The sequence below is a fragment of the Watersipora subatra genome, chromosome 8 (genome assembly GCF_963576615.1).
Source record: "Watersipora subatra chromosome 8, tzWatSuba1.1, whole genome shotgun sequence".
NCBI classification, from domain to species: Eukaryota; Metazoa; Bryozoa; class Gymnolaemata; order Cheilostomatida; family Watersiporidae; genus Watersipora; species Watersipora subatra.
This window is the reverse complement of record NC_088715.1, coordinates 33,833,591-33,857,009: the sequence shown is the minus strand read 5'-3', so window position 1 is coordinate 33,857,009 and position 23,419 is coordinate 33,833,591. Positions and strand designations below refer to the sequence as shown.

The following is a 23,419-nucleotide window of genomic DNA, read 5'->3' as shown; positions in this document are numbered from 1 at the left end:
TCTATTTGCACTATCTGAAATTATTGCCTAATGCAGCAAAGTTATGGAACATTGCAATAAGTAGGGTGGATGTGAAGCTGAATGTTTGAATTCAATTTTTCTGCATTGTTTTACATTTTCAAAAACTCTAAACATGAGTTTGGGTATACACACACGGCTCTTGGTATAGTGAAGACTAAATGAATGCGTGGCTAATAAAACTCTTTGAACAAAAATTTTGTTATTATTCAATATATGACATCAAAAACTATTATAGCCTTCAAACATACATGTATAATGAGAAAAGTGTTTTGGGCAGTTGGAATAAATTAAGAAAAAGAAATACAACTGTAAATGTATTTTAATGAAAATGTCAAATAATTAGTAAGTAATGACTAAATGAAATCGGTTTTGGCTAAGATCACAATAAAAAATTGTTTGGTATACAGTTACATGTCTATGACTACAATTCGTTTCATTGCTAGTATCGTAAGGTGACAATGTTGTGTGGAGTAGTATAGAAACCTATAGTAATTATCTAGTGCAATCGTATTTTGGTAAAGCTCATCAAAATTTTATATACGTACTATACACCCTGAAAAATAGTAAAAAAATAGTTTGGTAACCTTAGTAGTTATAGCTACTCACAGTAACTTTGGTGTATTTATTGGTTAAGAAATAAAATAAAGTGTAGTAGTACAATAATATTGTACTACTACATTTTATTTTAATTAGTAGTATATTAGTACTGCACGTAGTGTATTATACTACGTGCAGTACATACCATATGAAGTTTGGACTGTTGAGAAAGATACATAGCATCAATGCTAAATTTAGCCTAATCGAATTTAGATTACTAAAAATATAATTAGAATAAGCTTTAGTATGAGTTTTACCAAACAAAACTTCAACTTTGTCATCGGCTGCCGTACTGTAGATTAAGGCATTAGTCTCAATGATCGATCCAATATATATACATATATACATATATCTATATATATATATATATATATATATATATATATATATATATATATATATATATATATATATATATATATATATATATGTATATACATGTATATTGGATCGATCAGTGAGACTAATGCCTTAATCTACAGTACGGCAGCCGTCGTATTGGAGGAGATGGGTATTAAGCCACTGTCAACAAAGCTTCAAACCATTCCATCTTGGCAGCTGAGGCTACAAAATAAGATCAAGGACTTGCGCAAAAAAAGTTTGTAGGCTCAGTGAAAGATCTAACCACAGTTTGGAGCGTCCAAAAAGGGAAGCCACAATAGCTCTAAAATCTGCCAAACAGCAGCTAGTAGCACTCTCGGCACGACTGAAGCGGTACACCAAAGAGCGGGATAACAAGAGAATGAACAAACTGTTCATCAATAATCCATCTAAAGTGTATTCTCAGTTCAAAGGTGAACTGCAGAGGTCAATGTCAGATCCTCCTCGATCAAGCACCTCAAAGTTTTGGAAGGACATCTGGGAGAAAGAGACTACTCATAACACCAGTGCAAATTGGCTGAAGAGGCTTAAAGAGAGTTACCAACACACTGCGGCTCAGCAAGGACTCACCATCAGCGAAGTGGACATCAAGTGCAGAGTGCAGCGTATGAAGAACTGGGCAGCACCTGGCCATGACATGATTCAAGCCTTCTGGTTAAAGAAATTGACATCAATTCACACTAGAATGGCTAAGCAGATGGAATGCCTAATAGAAGAAGGCGACCATCTGAAATGGCTGACCAAAGGACGAACTGTACTTCTGATAAAAGATCCAAAGCAGGGCCCGATTATCAAGAATTATTGACCAATAACGTGCTTGCCCACCCCCTGGAAACTGCTCTCAGGAATAGTTGCAGACAAACTAGAAGAGCACATGAGTCACTATATGACCAGTGCTCAGAAAGGAACTGGACGCAACACCCGAGGAGCCAAACATTAGTTACTGGTGGATCGGACGGTCTATCAAGACAGCAGGAGAAGGCATACCAATCCTGCCATGGCTTGGATCGACTACAAAAAGGCCTATGACTCAATTCCCCATAGTTGGAGACTTGAGTGCCTCAGTATGTACAATGTTCACGCGGCTCTTGTGGCATTCATCAAGATGTCAATGACCAAATGAAAGACGGAACTGGAAGCTAATGGCTAAAAGCTGGCGAGTGTAAAAATTTAACGAGGCATCTATCAAGGTGACTCCTTATCACCGCTGCTTTTCTGCATATGCCTAAACCCTCTAAGCAATATGCTGGAGAAGACTCAATATGGGTACCAGTTTAAGAATGGCACCAAGATAGACCATCTCTTATACATGGATGACATCAAGCTGTACGCCAACAAAGAAAAGGACATTGATTCGCTAATACACCTCACTCAGGTATACAGCAAGGACATCGGAATGACCTTCGGTATTGAGAAATGTGGAAGGCTAATTTTTAAGAAAGACCATTCTATGCTCACAGATGGCTTAGGAACGCCAAATGGTACCATCAAAGATATAAAAGAAGGGTACAAGTACTTGGGGATTATGCAAAGCAACATCAACCGAAGCCGAGGTACATCACAAAGCCATGACTGTAGGGGACTCAAAAGTGTACAGCAGACAGTGAAAGCGGAAGAGCAAAGCATTTAAGCCTATGCAGCCTTCATGGCCACTTCAGATAAGTTGCTAGCTGAATTTCAATCGGCTGCTCTTACAATGGACCTTCGCCCTGATGATGAGGAAAATGACTGGCACACGAAACCTCTTCATGGTGCTTACTACCGACAAAAATCTAAGGTTGGCGATCTTTACCAGACATATATGTGGCTGAACAAAGGAATCCTTACAGCCAATACAGAGTCGCTAATCATGGCAGCCCAGGAGCAAGTTCTCCCAACAAGGCAACTGCAAACAAAAATCTATCACACTAGAGACGATCCTAGTTGCAGACTGTGCAAAGATGCACCTGAGACCATCCAACACATCATCAGTGGATGCAAGCAGCTAGCAGGAAACGCATACACTGAGCGGCATAATCATGTTGCAGGTGTTGTGTATAGAAGTATATGTGATGAGTATGGCCTTAATAAACCACAACACCGGCGGGAAGCTCCTGGTAAGGTCAATGCAAACGACCGCACTAAGATCCTCTGGGACTTCTACATCCGGACTGACAAGCATGTCCTGGCAAACAACTAGATACAGTGGTGGTGGACAAGGAGAACAAGAGGACTACTATAATGGATATAGCAGTACCCAATGACTACAATATAGCCAGCAAAGAAAAAGAAAAGGTAGAGAAATATCTCCCTCTTGGAGAAGAGATTGAAAAATGCTTGGATGTAAGAGCAACTGTAATCCCAGTAGTCATTGGGGCACTGGGCGCAATACCACCCGGGGCATAAAATGTGGCTCGCCCAAATACCAACTGCAATCAACTCAGGTGAGTTGCAGAAAAGTGCACTATTAGGAACTGCTAAGATCTTGAGGCGAGTGCTCAAACTCCCAGGTCTCTGGTAGGAGACCCGAGTTAGAGCAGAAACTACCACCCATATGGGTTAACCGAGTTGAGGAAAAAATTATATATATGTATATATATATATATATATATATATATATATATATATATATATATATATATATATATATATATAGGAGAAGGCGGAGTAGTTTGTGCCAGGGCACTTTTTGGAAAAACTATTGTATGTATGGTATTGTTTTTTTCATTCATTCAATTTCATTTTTCAAACATTAGATAGTGACCATATTGGTTTCCTGTTTCTTCTTTTCAAAGCACATGGTAAGTAATTTATTCTAACCTTAGCCATTTTTTAGTAAAAATTGATGTTAGAGATGATATTTGGGAATAATGTCTTTGAAGAATGAACTGCAAAAGTTACGCTAAACCTTTATTCCTTTTTAATATGTTTGTCGGGTATAATGACATCATTGTGTAAATTAATTTTATATAATATATTCTTATAATTTCAGTGTTTGTTCAAAATGGAGGTTTGGGGTAATTTGAGCCCCTGAAACTGGGGTAATTTGTGCCGGCACGATTTTCTTCGTGCTTTTACATAAAACTTTATATAAATTTCATTCATATATAGATTTTAATGATGAACCTCTATTGTTTTAGCTCACTCAAACTGCTACAGTAAAAATGAAACAAAATTACAAAAGAAAGACAATGCCTGTTGACAATATCAGTAATAGAGCAAATAGAAATGGCTGTTAAATTGGTTCATGAATCGACGTCCAGTATCAGAAATGCTGCCAAAGCGTATGGTCTAAACAGAATGATATTGGCCAGGCATATCACTAATTATTTGCAAAGAGGTTACGAGGGAACTGCTGCTGCTCACAGGGTTTTTACCAATGAAGAAGATAAATCTATAGCTGCCCATACTAAAAATTTAGATGATTACTTTCATGGGCTCAGCCATGACAAATTTTAAAAACTCAGAAAAGAGTAGAGTTGAAAAAATAACTGAGAAAGCATCTACAAAGGAAGCAAACGTGAAGCATCAGCGAATAAGCGCAAAGTTGAAAAAGCTCTAATACCCGGGTCATTGTCCGGAGAGGATATGAAAGTTGAATCGCTACAAGCAGATTCAGACAGTCCAAAAGATGAGTTTAGTGAAACTGACATCCTAGACCAGCCTACATTAGTTAAGGAGCGAGATTTTGTGCTGGTGAAGTATGTGACTAATAAACAGCAAAAGTTCTATGTCAAAAAAGTGATGCTCTCGTAGAACACATTTCAAAGTTAAATTCATGCATAAAGTAAAGGGCCTGGCTGCATCATTCACTTTACCTGATGATGATGATCTAGAATTGATTACATTTAATAAAGTAGTACTATTGTTAGGAAAGCCCATTTCTAATGCTGGGACCAGAAGGGCTGCAAGTGAAGTCGTGTTTAGTTTTGACTTGGGTGATTTCACCATTGAATAAATTGTATTTTAGTGTTATATGTACTGACTTGTGTAGTGTCACCATTTAATTAGGATATATTATAGTATTTAAATACTTAGCTGAGTTATATTAGCAAATACAAGTTTTAAAATGTGTTATTATAATAAAGTCACCAGAAATTATGCAATTTTGTTAATGTTTAATGCTGGCACAAATTACCCCAAATAAAACAAGTATGTGGCACAAATTACCCCGCATGCGGGGTAATTTGTGCCACTAATAAGGCTTTATAGGAACTGGTAAACTTGGTCACCTTGTGAGTTTTATTTAAACTGATTGAAATATCTTGTTAAAGAACATATCAAACTGTATACATAAAGGTATTTAAGTGTAAGAAGTTAAAAGACACTAGTACATACATCAAAAACCGAGAAACTGCACAAATTACCCCACCTTTCCCTATATTTATATATATAGATATAAAAATATTTATATATATATACATGTATATATACATATATGACTAAAAGTTCTCCTGTCATACAGCCATGACCAAAGAGATAATGGAAAAAGAGAGGGTACTGCCGGTTGAGAAATGCAATATTAGCAGTCAAATGGCAGTGCAATGCAATAGGAGAACTGCAATGGTATCTGCAATGGTAGCTGTAACGTACTGGGTGTTATTATGTACAACAAACAGCAATAATGAAAGGAAAAGATTATATGTTTATATCTCTTTCCTGCAATAGGAGTACTGCAATTTTAGAAGTAAAATGGCAAGCTGCTGCGTAAAATACACAGGCTGTGGGGCTGTAATGTATATCATTGGTCATAGAAACCAATATCAAGAAGTTGTGATATTTATCTAGATTTCTGTGTTTATATCTATAAAATTATGCTGAATTTAAAAATCTAAACATATTTTAGCTGGTCATCATAGAAATAGATGTATATCTATAAGAAAATGTCGGCTTATTATTTAATTTTGCAGATATTGAAAATGGCTTGGCAGTACCGCGATATTGGGCAAAACCGCAGTATCATCAGCAAAATCTTTAGAAAAATAATAACAGTAACATATTTCATACCATCACACCACACTATATACTTCGATCTTGTAAATTCGAATGATTGTTCTTATAAATAAATCTTACAATAATCGTATAAAATCGAATAATTACTCTTACAAGTAAATATTGTAATGATCTTATAAGAATCGTTAAAAAAATGTCATTGTCATTTCTTTTACTTTCACTGCTTTGGACATCAGTTGAAATACCAAAGTACTCATTATAACTGTCCAAAATGTCAGTCCGGTAGAAACGGCAAAAAGGAAACTATTATTTTTCAGTACTTCTATGTTAATTACAGAAACCTTCGGAATTGGACAATGCCATTGACTGGTAAAATGTGCACTTTTTATCCTTAAATGCGCACAATTTAATGGTTCTACTTTCTGTCGCACTGCCTTATCGGCGTTTTGTTGGCCGGTCTTAATTTTGATTTAAAAAGGCTTGTCAAGTTTTTATGGCAATTTTAGGCCAGATTAATCTGTCTATTTATGTATAATTCGATCAGATGAGTTAGTTTTGGGATGTTGCGTCAACCATTCAAAGACTTGATAACATATTTAAATATGTTTATATGTGTTTTGTATCATTATCTAACTTAAACTACTTTACACAAAAACTGTTAAAGTTTTTGATCGGATTTCAGTACAAGGGTTGGCTAACGGCCAATGATGGATAATTTTTTGAGAATTGTGTGCGTATATGCATTTGTCATAAACCTCCCAAACAATTGCTTCGCTCGTGTTTGGTTGTGGGATTATATACTCAAACTCTCAAGTCTCTGGTAGGAGACCTAAGATAGAGCAAAAATTACCACCCACATCGGTTAACCAGGGTGAGATTACAATTGTATATATGTTTGCATATAATATAGTAAATTAAAGCTATATATATATATATACAATTGTTTCCTTACCCCAGTTAACTCGTATGGGTGGTAGTTTCTGCTCTAACTCGCGTCTCCTACCAGAGACCTGGGAGTTTGAGCACTCGCCTCAAGATCTTAGCTGTTCCCAGTAGGGCACTTTTCTGCAACTCACCTGAGTTGATTGCTGTTGGTATTTGGGCAAGCCACATTTTATGCCCCAGTGTTATTGCGCCCAGTGCCCCAATGACTACTGGAATTACAGTTGTTCTTACATTCCAGCATTTTTCAATCTCTTCTCCAAGAGTGAGATATTTCTCTGCCTTTTCTTTTTCTTTGCTGTCTATATTGTAGCCATTGGGTACTGCTATATCTATTATAGTAGCTCTCTTTTTCTCCTGGTCCACCACCACTAGATCTAGCTGGTTTGCCAGGACATGCTTGTCAGTCTGGATGTAGAAGTCCCAGAGGATCTTAGCTCGGTCATTTTCATTCACCTTTCTAGGAGTTTCCCACCAGTGTTGTAGTTTATTAAGGCCATACTCGTCACATTGACTTCTATACACAACACCTGCAAGATGGTTATGCCGCTCAGTGTATGCGTTTCCTGCTAGCTGCTTGCATCCACTGATGATGTGTTGGATGGTCTCAGGTGCACCTTTGCACAGTCTGCATCTAGGATCGTCTCTAGTGTGATAGATTTTTGTTTGGAGTTGCCTTGTTGGGAGCACTTGCTCCTTGGCTGCCATGATTAGCGGAGTCTGTATTGGCCGTTAGGTTTCCTTTGTTCAGCCACATATATGTTTGATGAAAATCGCCAACCTTAGATATTTGTCGGTGGTAAGCACCATGAAGAGGTTTCGTGTGCCAGTAAATTTCCTCATCATCAGGGCGAAGGTCCATTGTAAGAGCAGCCGATTGAAATTCAGCTAGCAACTTATCTGAAGTGGCCATAGAGGCTGCATAGGCTTTGATGCTTTGCTCCCTCTCCTTCACTGTCTGCTGTACACTTTTGAGTCCCCTACCGCCATCTTTCCTATTGAGATACAATCTAGTAGTATCAGATTTTGGGTGGGGTGCTCCATGCATGGTCAGCAGTTTACGAGTTGCTATATCTGTTTCCTTGATGGCTTCCTCAGTCCACTTTATTATGCCTGCTGGATATCTTATTACTGGCAGTGCGTAGGTATTTATTGCCATGACTTGGTTTTTGGCATTGAGCTGGCTCCGTAGGACCTGCCGAAGGCGTTTCGTGTACTGAGTAATGGCTTTGTGACGTACCTCAGCTTCATGGTTGATGTTGCTTTGCATAATCCCCAAGTACTTGTAACCTTTTTCTATATCTTTGATGGTACCATTTGGTATTATTAGGCCATCTGTGAGCATAAAATGTTTTTCCTTGAGAATTAGCCTTCCACATTTCTCAATACCGAAGGTCATTCCGATGTCCTTGCTGTATACCTGAGTGAGGTGTATTAGTGAATCAATGTCTCTTTCTTTGTTAGCGTACAGCTTGATTCATTTATTCATGTAGGAGAGGTGGCTTATCTTGGTGCCACTCTTAAACTGGTACCCATAGTGAGTCTTCTCCAGCATATTGCTTAGAGGGTTCAGGCATATGCAGGAGAGCAGCGGTGATAAGGAGTCACCTTGATAGATGCCTCGCTTAATTTTTACACTCGCTAGCTTTTTGCCATTAGCCTCCAGTTCCATCTTCCATTTGGTCATTGACATTTTGATGAATGCCACAAGAGCAGGGTGAACATTGTACATACTGAGGCACTCAATTATCCAACTATGAAGAATTGAGTCATAGGCCTTTTTGTAGTCGATCCAAGCCATGACAAGATTGGTATGCCTTCTCCTGCTGTCTTGACAGACCGTCCGATCCATCAGTAACTGATGTTTGGCCCCTCGGGTGTTGCGCCCAATTCCTTTGTGAGCACTGGTCAATTAGTGACTCATGTGCTCTTCCAGTTTGTCTGCAACTATTCCAGAGAGCAGTTTTCAGGTGGTGGGCAAGCACGTTATTGGTCAATAACTCTTGGGAATCAGCCCCTGCTTTGGATCTTTTATCAGAAGAACAGTTTGTCCTTTGGTCAGCCATTCCGGATGGTCGCCTTCTTCTATTATAGTGGAGAAGCAGCCCAGAGCTATTTTTCATTCTCATTTATATAGATATGGAGAATAAAGTAAGACCAGATTCTTGGCCAGAATTTTATGCTGAGTTTAATGATATAATTTCTACACCTATAACCGGTCACATTTAGAAGTTCTAAAACGATTTCATTTTGAGAGAGGACAACTCCCAAATTTTCGGAAAATCGGTATTTTTTCGTTTGAAATTACTGCTATGAGTCAAGTTCTCACATTTAAGAGTTATAAAAGCATGGCTGATAAGGAGTGTGTCTTCCATTGTGTGGAAATTTGTGGGGAAACCTTGGTTAGGGTCACAGCACAGCAGTGGAAAACTGCTCAGGAGTACACACAGAAGTGGACTGAGTTGGATGATGAACTTAACATAGTAATTGCAGCTAACGTTCTTGAACATGAGTCACACACAAACCTTGTTTGTTACTATGCATGCTACAAAAATACTGCAATAAGTTACTCTTGGAAAGAGCCGAAGCCAGACATACATGTAGGAAGAAAAAATCAGCAGAGGAGGCGGCCAGCTCTGAAGAGGTGGGTACTGTGGTGTCCATCCATTTCACCACTGGGCACTGAATAATGTTGCTCTTCATTGTTTTTATTGCCATTGTGATACACATAAATTATATATTTATTATTAAAAAATCTCTACATGTATATTCATATTGTTTTACAAGTTTAGTAAGAGCAAAGCAATGTCATTTGTGCCCCATTTGTGTTAACTTATTTGAAAGTCTACATGGTGTTTGGTGACTTTCGGCCATGTTATAGTCATGCACTGTTACAATGACTGTTTATTTGTGTCACGAGTTTATTCTAGAAAACCACAAAAAGAACAAGGTCATTTGACACTGTTAGAAGAACTGGTCCTCTTTTACCTCAGTTGTGCATCATATGTCAGAAGAAAGATAAATGGTTGAAGAAATCGGGAAGGAAAACTGTTAGAGATACGCTAGTCAAAGCACAAACCTTGACAGCTGGTGATGAATCAAGTCTTGTTACAAATAAGCTGCATGATTATTATGACCTACTCAGCCCTCTATTACTTCCAAAATAACCAATCGACATAAATTTTTGGCATTCACTTTTTATAGGATTGCTGATTGACTCCGGCAGAAGACGGGCAGATGGACAAAAGGAATTGGATTTAATTGGTCAGGACCCTGACTTGGTAGCTATGGAAGCGAGATACCACAGAGTATGTTTCAGAGAATTCACCCGCCAAGACACTAGGACAAAGGTAAGCCATTTGTTTGCCTGCAAACAATCTAACTTGAACATATACTGTATATCTTATATTATCTTAAAATAGAGCTATCTAGCAATGGCACATTACCTTGTTAAATTCTGGGCTTTTTGGGGTCATTGGTGAAAGTTTTTCATTGCTTTTTATATTGATGCTTTCAGAGAATCAGATCCATACACTGAAACGTACCGGAAATACTTTATGCCATTCATCCAGAAAAAGATTGTAGAGCAAGGCAAAATATATAGATTGGTGGCTCTGACCAAAGTCTTTACCAAAATGGTAAACAAGTATGAGGATAAAGCCGTCAAAACATTTCAGTAAGTGGCGACATTGAAAAACTAATAATATTCCTTGATGGCAAAACTTATTCACAGTAGGTCTGAATAAATATGATAGCATGTGTTACGATGTGTTACTCTAGATCTGGATGTGTTTTTTTTGCTAAAATTTTTAAATCATGACTACTTTTTATTTATAGGGCAGAAAAACTAAAGCGCTTACTACAACGAGACTACCCAACTTTGATTATGCATGCACAGACAAAGAAAGAAGGTATAAATGTCTACCATCCATCAGCAGTTGATCATTGCAGCGATGAAGACAATGATGCATATACAACATATGATGCTACCTCACAATACTCCATGAGCCCTCTCAAGCTAGATGGGACACACAATTTACAAACTCCCCTCCAATCAGCCTACTACACTCAAATCATGTTAAGCAATTATTTAGATAAACACTCCTACAAGACGTCATGGCCTTTAACATCTGCCCTTGTCAATCTCAAATCATTTGAAGAATCTGTACCTGAGGAAATTTTGCAATTGGTTGGTACACTCCTGCAATCTCGCTCAGGGATGCCTATCCCACATTCTGATAAAGTCAAAGTCACTTCAGTTTGCCAGGATTTGGTTATGCTTATGTCAAAGGGTCAGCTTACTACTCCAAAAGCATTGGCATTGGGGTTAGTTGTCAAACATTTGACTGGATCTAAAGAGGTGATAAATATTATTCATAACATGGGGCACTGTGCATCATATGACAGCATACAGAGGTATGAAACATCACTTGCTATGCACTCGCTTGAAAACCAGTCAAAAGTGCCAGACAACTTTGAGTATGGACAACCCATAGTGATGGTATGGGATAACATAGACTTCTTGGAAGTGACAAGAATGGGCCACAATACTACACATTACACAAATGGGATATTACTTCAACTACGTTTCCAAAAACCCAAAACCAAAACAGACAAACAGAATCGACCACGCGGTGGAGCTAGAACACTAATCCCATTTACTGAATCAATAGACCACCTGCCCACATATTCAAGAACAAACCCTGCACATTTGAATGCAGTTGAGATCCCTCCCATACAAAAAATTCTTGACACTGACATTCTTGAGTTCCAGTTTGCCCTTGTACGCAGGCAAAACGAATACAGCAAGCCTAGCTGGGCTGGTTTCAATGAGATGTTTAGGCAAGCTGAAAGCTCTCCCAAAACTGAGATTATGTACCTGCCAGTGATACAGGCTGCCCCTACTGATATTGAGGTTGTGAATCATGTTCTTCAGAAAAGTATCGATGAAGCTGACAAGTTTAGTATAGAAACTGCAGTAGTAGTGTTTGACCAAGCTATATATTGTAAAGCACAAACTATTCGCTTCCTCAATCCCATTCTCATGTCAAGACTTGTTCCTAGATTAGGAAATTTCCACATAGTGATGGCTTTTCTTGGTGTGATAGGCAAAAGGTATGGTGATGCTGGGTGGGCTAAAATAATCACAAAATCGCAATGTATCACTGAAGGAAGCCTGAAAGGGGTGATCAATGGTCACAGTTACAATAGGTCCATCATGGCACACAAACTTTGCATGGAAGCACTGTATGACCTATTGTTGGATGAATTTGCTGAAAGTCTTGAATCCTCTAGTGCCCTTGACTCTCTTAGTTTGTACGTTAGTAGAGCTGTTTTCAATCACACTGAATGTAATCAATCTGAACTCGTCCACATGAATCAGGCATTCCAAGAGCTTATAGTCACCTCTTCAAAAGGCAACCCCACATTTAGATTCTGGGTAGTAGAGTATATTGAAATGGTGACACAACTGCTAAGTTTTGTCCGCGCCACAAGGGAATCTGATTGGAACCTCCATGTCAACTCACTACAACGACTCTTGCCATGGTTTTTTGCATACGACCACTCCAACTATGCAAGGTATGGCACACTTTACTATATGGAGATGACGCAGCTGGCAAAGACTCACCCCTTAATTTACCAAGCAATGACAGATCACCGTAGTTATTCTACCTTTCAATATGAGCATCACCGCCCATTTTCCAGCATTGCCTGTGATATGGCGATAGAACAGACTGTCAATCGAGATTCTAAATCACAGGGAGGTCTCATTGGATTCACAAAAACCCAATCTGCCTCACAGAGATGAACCATGGCGCATCCACAAAGGACAGCTGTGCACACAAAAATAAAGAACCTTCTAGAATTTGACTCCACTAGCTCAGACAAGCACGGCTTGTCAGAATCAGCATGGAAAGCTGACGAAGACATAAGATGTATCATCAAAGAAATCATATTAGCTCGAATCAACCCATTCAAGCACAAATGTAAAAACCTTGTTTCTATTGTCAGTGGAGTGGAGGCTTCAACTGACATTGCCTATGATTTACAAAATGCAAGATAGATCGGAGAAAAGCAGTTTCAAGATTTTGTCACCAAACGGATGGCAACTCAAGAATTAGAATTCAATGCACCAGTAAAGGCAAACAAACTGAAAAATTTTGCTTTGAGTCAAAGTTCTAAGAAAACTTCTAGTAAGAAAAATCTACAGTGTACAGAACGGATCTTTGATCGTCTTCTTGTTATCAGCCAGCAGAGGAACATCGATCTTAGAAAAGTACTTTCTTATTCCCTTGGCAATGTAAGCTGGAGCCTGGCAAATGCGGATGGATTGATGATGAAGACAGCTAAGTCTATCCTTATGACAGCATTGGAGAAAGAGCTAGAGCCACATCCAACATGTTACACAAAATTTGAAAACCTTCCAAAATTTGATGCTCATTGTTGGAATGGCTGAGATTCAAGCTTTGAAACCCCCAGCAACATTCGGAATGGTTGCTAGTGTCCTATTGAAAAGGCTAGCATCAATCGCTACATCATATGGTTCTTCTCGGGTGGATTTTGTCTGCGATAGCTATCCTGAGGCTAGCATCAAATCAACAGAACAAATGCGTCGTGGATTGAAAGGTAGTCAAAAGGTGACAATTTTTGGATCGAATCAAATGGTACCAAAATGGTCAGACTTCCTGGCAGAGGGAGTTAACAAAGAAGCTTTGGTGGCTTTCTTGAGTAAGGAGTGGAGCAGTGCACAGATCAAACAGGATCTTGATGTATACATAGCATTTTCTTCCAAGTGCAACAAGATCAGTTTTCAAATGAATGGGAACACTAGTAATAAAATTATAGTGAGTCTAGCATCAGATCATGAGGAAGCTGACACAAGAATGATAGCACATATAATGTCAATCATGGAAGACAAAGGATCGAACTGTACAGTGATGATAAAGTGTCAGGATACAGATGTGTTTATGATTTGCATATCTTTGGTACATGAGCTTCCATCAGATCAATTGTACTACTTCTGTGAGAAGAAAGAATGAATGTGATACATACACATTGGAAATGTATCAGGTATTCTAACACCGCCCTACTGCCAGGCATTTCTGGGTCTACATGCACTCAGCGGTTGTGATAGTATCAGCGCATTTCATTCAAAGGGAAAGAAATCCTTTTTGAATTTGCTCAATCAGAACCCTGAGTTCATCAATGTATTAAGCTCTTTGGGCTTACAGTTTGAGGTAGATGATGATACTCAGCACTCTATAGAGAAACTCATATGCAGGCTTTATAATATTGACACAACTGAAAAGGTCAATGAAGCAAGATATTTGGTTTATTGCTCTCCCTCAAGGATTTCCCAAGCTAACCTTCCTCCAACCCAAGATGAATTGAGGCTGCATGTAATGAGAGCTGGTTACCAAGCAGCCATATGGCGTAGAGCTATGCAGCCAACAATTAATCCTCTCCTACCCACTAATCATGGCTGGACTTTGTATAATGGAATTCTCAAAATCACATGGATGACACAGAATCCAGCGCCTTCTGATGTGATGAAAGACATGTTTTGTCGATGTAAGACATGATGTTCATCCAATAGATGCCAGTGCCAGAAGGCTGGACTCAAATGTACAGATATGTTTCAGTGCAAGGACTGTGGAAACAAAACTGGTGTTGAAGAAGAGAATACAGATTCTGATGAGGATGCTGGTAAAGGTAGGTTATTATACATCAAGTATCAGGTTATTTCTTTGAAAGTTTGCAGAATATTTCCACTCATGATACCTTTCCCTGATACCAGACAGAAAAAAATTCTACATCTTGGTCCAATCTTTAAACAGCTGTAACAGTTTTTGATTCATTTTTCCTTCTTGTAGATGTGTAGGAGATAACACACAGTCATGGTGCTACATCAGACCGACAGACAGACAAATTATGTAATCCATTATATTATATAATAGCGTGTATAAGTTAAACTCTATGCAACTTGGAAAGGTATAAATATTAAATCTGAAATACACTACAAATTCTGATCTTGATTGATGTGTTGCAACCTCTTTCCTTTCCCCAACTGATAAACTGGCGAAATTTGAAATTATGTCATTAAATTCATGTATTACATAATACATTATGAAAATGTTGTGGCCAGTTGAAAGAATTGTCAATTGCATACTAAGAACAAGCTCAAAATTGTGGTCCAAAAACACATGGAATTGAGTGGTGTTCACAATTATATTCAATACATACTTCAAGTTACGCATATAACTTACATAATAATATTATGTAATATAAATTCAAATCCATCCGTTTTTGAAATCTCATAATATGATATTTGAAATCAGCTACAAATTTGGATCTAGTTTGATGTATCACAGTCCCGCTCTGTACTGGTCGAACTTGTAAATTATAAAAATTATATTATTAATTTATTGTATCACGTAATACATTATAATTAGTCTGATGGCTAGTTTAGAAGTGTAGAAACTACATATTCAGAATCAGCATAAAATTCTGGTCTAGAATATTATTTCAGCATATTGTCCATCCTAATATAAAATAAATCACTTTTTTTTTACCACTTTATGGTAGGCTGCTGCTCCACTATAAGGCATTCCATCTGCTTAGCCTTTCTAGTGTGAAGTGATGTCAATTTCTTCAACCAGAAGGCTTGAATCATGTCATGGCCAGGTGCTGCCCAGTTCTTCATACACTGCAGTCTGCACTTGATGTCCACTTCACTGATGGTGAGTCCTTGCTGAGCCACAGTGTGTTGGTGGCTCTCTTTAAGCCTCTTCAGCCAATTTGCAGTGGTGTTATGAGTAGTCTCTTTCTCCCAGATGTCCTTTCAGAACTTTGAGGTGCTGAATCGGGGAGGATCTGACATTGGCCTCCGCAGTTCACTTTTGAACTGAGAATACACTTTACATGGATTATTGATGAACAGTTTGTTCATTCTCTGGTTATCCCGTTCTTTGGTGTATTGCTTCAGTCATGCCGAAAGTGCTACTAGCTGCTGTTTGGCAGATTCTAGATCTTCTATTGTGGCTTCACTTTTTGGACGCTCCAAACTGTGGTTAGATCTTACACTGAGCCTACTAACTATCTTGCACAAGTCTTTGATCTTAATTTGTAGCCTCAGCTGCCAAGATGGAATGGTTTGGAGCCTTGTTGACAGTGGCTTAATACCCATCTCCTCCAGGACATCGGTTGCCGTACTGTAGATTAAGGCATTAGTCTCACTGATCGATTAAGTTGAGATTGACTCCAGTGCCAAGTTAATGGCTTCTAACAGCTTCTTAGGTATGGTCTTGCTAACTCTCCGTAGTGGTACCCTGCTTCCATAATCATTAGCAGCTGGCATGTTGTTGATGATATTTTCCGCAAGCTCCTTCACCCTTGGGTCAAGGTTACAGTGCATGTCTCCTTCAACTTGTGAACGAGACCTGTCAACGCAAGATCGTGTATGTATGACGGTGTGTGTTGATAAATAAATAATAAAAAAAATTGTTTCCTCACCCCGGATACCCCATACGGGTGGTAAATTCTGCTCTAACTCGGGTCTCCTACCAGAGACCTGGGAGTTTGAGCACTTGCCATAAGATCTTAGCTGTTCCCAATAGCGAACTTTTCTGCAACTCACCTGAGTTGATTGTTGTTGGTATTTGGGCAAGCCACATTTTATGTGCTGGTGTTATTGCGCCCATTGCCCCAATGACTATTGGGAATACAGTTGTTCTTACATTCCAGCATTTTTCAATCTTTTCTCCAAGAGGGAGATATTTCTCTACCGTTTCTTTTTCTTTGCTGGCTATATTGTAGTCATTGGGTACTACTATATCTATTATAGTAGCCCTCTTGTTTTCCTTGTCTACCAGCACTATATCTGGTTGGTTTTCTAGGACATGCTTGTCAGTTCGGATGTAGAAGTCCCAGAGGATCCTAGCGCGGTAATTTTCATTGACCTTACCATGAGCTTCCCACCAGTGTTGTGGTTTATTAAGGCCATACTCATCACATAAACTTCTATACACAACACCTGCGACATGATTATGCCGCTCAGTGTATGCGTTTCCTGCTAGCTGCGTGCATCCACTGATGATGTGTTGGATGGTCTCAGGTGCATCTTTGCACAGTCTGCATCTAGGATTGTCTCTAGTGTGACAGATTTTCGTTTGGAGTTGGCTTGTTGGGAGCACTTGCTCTTGGGCTGCTATGATTAGCGACTCTGTATTGGCCGTTAGGTTTCTTTTGTTCAGCCACATATATGTCTGGGGAAGATCGCCAATCTTAGATATTTGTTGAAGGTAAGCAGCATGAAGAGGTTTCGTGTGCCAGTCAATTTCTTCATCATCAGAGCGTAGGTCTGTTGTAAGAGCAGTGGATTGAAACTCAGCTAGCAACTTATCTGAAATGGCCATTGAGGCTGCATATGCTTTGATGCTTTCTTCCTCTTCTTTCACTGTCTGCTGTACACTTTTGAGTCCCTTACCGCCAACTTTCCTATCAAGACACAATCTAGTAGTGTCAGATTTTGGGTGGAGTGCTCCATGCATGGTCAGCAGTTTGCGAGTTGCTATATCTGTTTCTTTGATGGCTTCCTCAGTCCACTTTATTATGCCTGCTAGATATCTTGTTACTGGCAGTGCATAGGTATGTATTGCCATGACTTGGGTCTTGGCATTGAGCTGGCTCCGTAAGACCTGCCAAAGGCATTTCTTGTATTCGGTAATTGCTTTGTGACGTACCTCGGCTTCGTGGTTGATGTTGCTTTGCATAATCCCCAAGTACTTGTACCATTCTTCTATATCTTTGATGGTACCATTTGGCATTCTTAGGCCATCTGTGAGCATAGAATGGCCTTTCTTAAGAATTAGCCTTCCACATTTCTCAATACCGCAGCTCATTCCGATGTCCTTGCTGTATATATATATATATATATATATATATACACATATATAAATTTATATATATATGTATATATATATATATATAGGACAGATATACAGTACAGATAGCGCAGTTAGTAAGGTATTGGGACCATGATCATTAAGTCCTCGGTTCAAACCCCAACAACTGCATTTTTCTGGAGGTCCTTGGACAAGACCCTTGCTTGTATAACGTCTACAACCTCTATGATTAGTGCAATAACTAAAGCCATGACGGCTCAGACGTCACCCGGTCAAACAAGGTTCGCGCTGCCTGTAGCTGAACCAGGACAAGGCAGTGAAAAATGGGCTACTGGTTCAAAACGGATGAAACGGACTCGGACTGATAACACGGACTTCATACAGTGCTACTTCATGAGAGAACCTCAAAAATGGGGCTATATGGGAAGGATGCATCAACTGTGGATAAACATGTGCCCTGAATTGCCACTAACCGCTAAGCAACTTGTAGCTCAGAGGAGTATTATAATCACGCGGCGCCTCATATCGGACCTTGAGGTAGATGAAATTAGGGAACAGTTCACCCAAGTAACCTCAACCACAAAGGAGTGCATATCAGCACACACTGTCACACATACACGAACATGTGTTGACTCACGGGTTGAAGAAGACATGCACTTGGACCTTCACCCAAGGGTGAGAGAGCTTGCGGAAAATATCATCAACAAGATGTCAGCTGCTAATGAATATGGAAGCAGGGTACCACTACGAAGAGTTAGCATGGCCATACCTAAAAAACTGTTAGACGGCATTAACATGGCACTGGAGTCGATCTCAACTGGATCAATCAGTGAGACTAATGCCTTAATCTACAGTACAGCAACCGTCATCTTGAAAGAGATGGATATTAAGCCAATGCCAACCAGGCTTCAAAAGATTCCATCCTGGCAGCTAAGGCTACAAAATAAGATCAAGGAATTGCGCAAGAAAGTTAGTAGGCTCAGTGAGAGATCTAACCACAGTTTGGAGCGTTCAAAAAGGGAAGCCGCAATATAAGCTCTAGAATCTGCCAAACAGCAGCTAGTAGCACTCTCGGCACGACTGAATCGGTACACCAAAGAGCAGGATAACAAGAGAATGAACAAACTGTTTATCAATAATCCATCTAGAGTGTATTCCCAGTTCAAAGGTGAACTGCAGAGGCCAATCTCTGAGCCTCCCCGATCAAGCACTTCAAAGTTCTGGAAGGACATCTGGGAGAAAGAGACTAAGATTACACCACTGCAAATTGGCTGAAGAGACCTAAAGAGAGCCATCAACACACTGTGGCCCAGCAAGGACTCACCCTCAGGAAAGAGGACATCAAGTGCAGAGTGCAGCGTATGAAGAACTGGGCAGCACTTGGCCATGACATGATTCAAATCTTCTGGTTAAAGAAATTGACATCACTTCACACTAGAATGGCTAAGCAGATGGAATGCCTAATAGAACAAGGTGACCATCTAGAATGGCTGACCAAAGGACGAACTTTACTTCTGATAAAAGATCCAAAGCAGGGCCCGATTCCCAAAAACTATCGACCATTACCGTGCTTGCCCACCACATGGAAACTTCTTTCAAGAATAGTTGCAGACAAACTGGAAGAGCACATGAGTCACTATATGACCAGTGCTCAGAAAGGAATTGGGCGCAACACTCGAGGAGCTAAACATCAGTTACTAGTGGATCGGACGGTCTGTCAAGACAGCAGGAGAAGGCATACCAATCTTGCCATGGCTTGAATTGACTACAAAAAGGCCTATGACTCAATTCCCCATAGTTGGATACTTGAGTGCCTCAGTATGTACAATGTTCACCCTGCTCTTGTGGCATTCATCATGATGTCAATGACCAAATGGAAGACAGAACTGGAGCCTAATGGTAAAAAGCTGGCGAGTGTACAAATTAAGCGAGGCATCTATCAAGGTGACTCCTTATCACCGCTGCTCTTCTGCATATGCCTAAACCCTCTAAGCAATATGATGGAGGCGACTCAATATGGATACCAGTTTAAGAGTGGCACTAAGATAAACCACCTCTTCTACATGGATGACATCAAGCTGTACGCTAACAAATAAAAGGGACATTGATTCGCTAATACATCTCACTCAGGTATACAGCAAGGACATCGGAATGACTTTCGGTATTGAGAAATGTGGAAGGCTAATTCTGAAGAAAGACCATTCTATGCTCACAGATGGCCTAAGAATGCCAAATGGTACCATCAACGATATAGAAGAAGGGTACAAGTACTTGGGAATTATGCAAAGCAACATCAACCACGAAGCCAAGGTACGTCACAAAGCCATTACTGAATACAATAAACGCCTTCGGCAGGTCTTACGGAGCAAGCTCAATGCCAAGAACCAAGTCATGGCAATAAATACCTACGCACTGCCAGTAATAAGATATCCAGCAGGCATAATAAAGTGGACTGAGGAAGCCATTAAAGAAACAGATATAGCAACTCATAAATTGCTGACCATGCATGGAGCACTCCACCCAAATTCTGATACTACTAGATTGTATCTTGATAGGAAAGATGGCGGTAGGGGACTCAAAAGTGTACAGCAGACAGTGAAAGAGGAGGATCAAAGCATCAAAGCATATGCAGCCTCCATGGCCATCTCAGATAAGTTGCTAGCTGAATTTCAATCGGCTGCTCTTACAATGGACCTATGCCCTGATGATGAGGAAATTGACTCGCACACGAAACCTCTTCATGGTGCTTACCACCAACAAATGTCTAAAGTTGGCGATCTTCACCAGACATATATGTTGCTGAACAAAGGAAACCTAACAGCCAATACAGAGTCGCTAATCATGACAGCCCAGGAGCAAGTGCTCCCAACAAGGCAACTCCAAACAAAAATCTATCACACTGGAGACGATCCTAGATGCAGACTGTGCAAAGATGCACCTGAGACCATCCAACACATCATCAGTGGATGCAAGCAGCTAGCAGGGAACGCATACACTGAGCGGCATAATCATGTCGCAAGTGTTGTGTATAGAATTCTATGTGATGAGTATGGCTTTAATAAACCACAACACTGGTGTTAAGCTCCTGGTAAGGTCAATGAAAATGACCACGCTAAGATCCTCTGAGACTTCTACATCCAAACTGACAAGCATGTCCTAGCAAACCAACCAGATATAGTGGTGGTAGACCAGGAGAACAAGAGGGCTACTATAATAGATATAGCAGTACCTAATGACTACAATATAGCCAGCAAAGAAAAAGAAAAGGTAGAGAAATATCTCCCTCTTGGAGAAGAAATTGAAAAATGCTGGAATGTAAGAACAACTGTAATTCCAGTAGTCATTGGGACACTGGGCGCAATAACACCGGCGCAAAAAATGTGGCTTGCCCAAATACCAACAACAATCAACTCAGGTGAGTTGCAGAATAGTGCGCTATTGGGAACAGCTAAGATCTTGAGGCGAGTGCTCAAACTCCCAGGTATCTGGTAGGAGACCCGAGTTAGAGCAGAATTTACCACCCATATGGGGTATCCGGGGTGAGGAAACAATTTATATATATATATATATATATATATATATATATATATATGTACTAGTTGTACCACCCGGAGTTGCTCGAGAAACAAAATTCTCTTAATATTTTTGAACATAAGTCACTTCCACACCACCCGGGAGGTAGACAAATAGCGCATTACCCATTTTTTAAGGTGGCAGGTTCCCCAGTAGGCATATAAACCACCACAAATGTATACATTTTTATGGTAGCTTCATGAATTTTCATATGCAGCGCATAGATGCTACCTAGACGTTGTCTCAGTGACTAGAAGTCTATTTTTGCGTGTTTGACTTTTTATCTAACATGCTTCTGAGTCAATCTTGCTCATATCGTTCATTTGTTGTATTAATATTTTCCCTTCACTATTACCTTTTCCCTTCACAATTATGACTTTGTTTTATTTGTTTTTCTATCCGTAATAATAAAAAAGTGTTCACAAACAGATAAGTGATGAAATTAGTGTTAAAATATGTTAAAACAAAGAGTTAAAAAAACATAAAAAGTTTTTTAAAATGTTTATATAAACAAAGAAAACTTCTTCAAATAGAAATAATTGAAGAAGTTATTTAAATTCAAAGAACTAACGTAAAAACCATGAATGAAATAAAAGTTTTGTAATATTTGTGGACATGTCATTTCAACTCTACCCAAGAGGTAAACAAATGGCTCATTACCCATTTTGTAAGGCGGTGGGTTCCCCAGTAGGCATATCGACCACCAAACATGTATACAATGTTTAATATCTCAAGAATTTTATTGTTGAAGTTTATTACATGACCATGGAAATATAAATTCAAAACATTTCATGAGCAAGGCAGTTTGTGCTAATCTAAACAATTTAAAGTAAAAATAAGACATCGGTAAAGGTGTTTAAACGTGAAATAATTAGCAAGCAATTGTTAAATGTAGCCTGTTCTACCACAATGATTGCAAAAAAATATGAATTGATAGAAATATGATATACAAAATGAAAAACCAAAATATCATGAATAATAACAATGGAAAGTTGCTGTTGCTGAGGAAGATATCTTTGAAAATTTGCTGAGCACAATGCTAGTGTATCACTGAAGCACTTGAGAGTAAAGAATGTTCTTTGTCTGACCGAATGGCGAGAGAATGTATAGGCCATTTTTACTGCCTACTCGGGATAGCGCAACATACAACTGTCCATGAGAGAGCATGGTGTAAGGAGGTGAATGCCGACAGTTTTTAGTGTTTGACCTTGGGATTTGTTGATAGTCAAAGCAAATGACAGTCTAACAGGAAACTGAATACGTTTAAGTTGAAATGGCACATTTGTCGGAATTAGTGGTATTCTAGGGATAAAAACTTGTTCACCCATCGCAGCTCCGGTAAGCACAGTAGCACAAATAAGATTTGGAGATAGATTTTTGATGATCAACCTTGTTCCATTACAAAGTCTAGGTAAATCCAAATTTCGAAGAAGCATAACTGGGGCACCAAGGCATAGTTGAAGATTATGAGGAGGCATACTGGCAGGCTGTAAGGAGTTCAAAAATTTTGTAGGATAATTGACAGAGTCATTCTCTTCAACAACACAGTCCATGCTGAGGAATGAAGTCGTAGTCCCAGGAATTTTTTCCAGAAGTAGTTGATGGATGTGGTCAACAGTGGCATTTTTAGGTGCCAGAATTACCCTTTTTTTTAGCCATTGGTGCTGAAGATAGTTTTCGTGAATATTTTGGTACACTTTTTGTAGTAAATTGTCTTCTGTGTCTACAATAAATCCGCAACTATCAGGTAAAAACATTAGCCCATTGTTAACTGGTAGCTTTCCCTCACTGATATTTAAAAGTTGTGCAGAAAACTCCCCCAAAGCATCATCCCTTCCCATATGCACTCTCATATTTGTCGTTAGTTTACAAACTTCTACACAGTGCCATATATAACAATCCTTTAGGCAAGCTTTGAGTTTATCAGCTGGAGTTCCTCTAGGTATGACCGGTAGGATTTGACAAAAATCGCCAGCAAGAATTACACATACACCACCCATAAGTTTGTCACTGTTATAAAGGTCTTTAAGCGTGCGATCCAGAGCTTCCAATGTTTCTTTATGTGCCAT

At 39.3% G+C, this 23,419-nt stretch overlaps 1 protein-coding gene across 1 annotated transcript; it reads right to left on the bottom strand.

The window, feature by feature from the left end:
• Positions 1 to 22,474: 22,474 nt before the first annotated feature.
• Positions 22,475 to 23,419, bottom strand: LOC137402487 (ATP-dependent DNA helicase PIF1-like). Its single transcript, XM_068088988.1, has one exon. It carries the CDS (start codon positions 23,417 to 23,419, stop codon positions 22,475 to 22,477), a length of 945 nt encoding a protein of 314 aa, XP_067945089.1.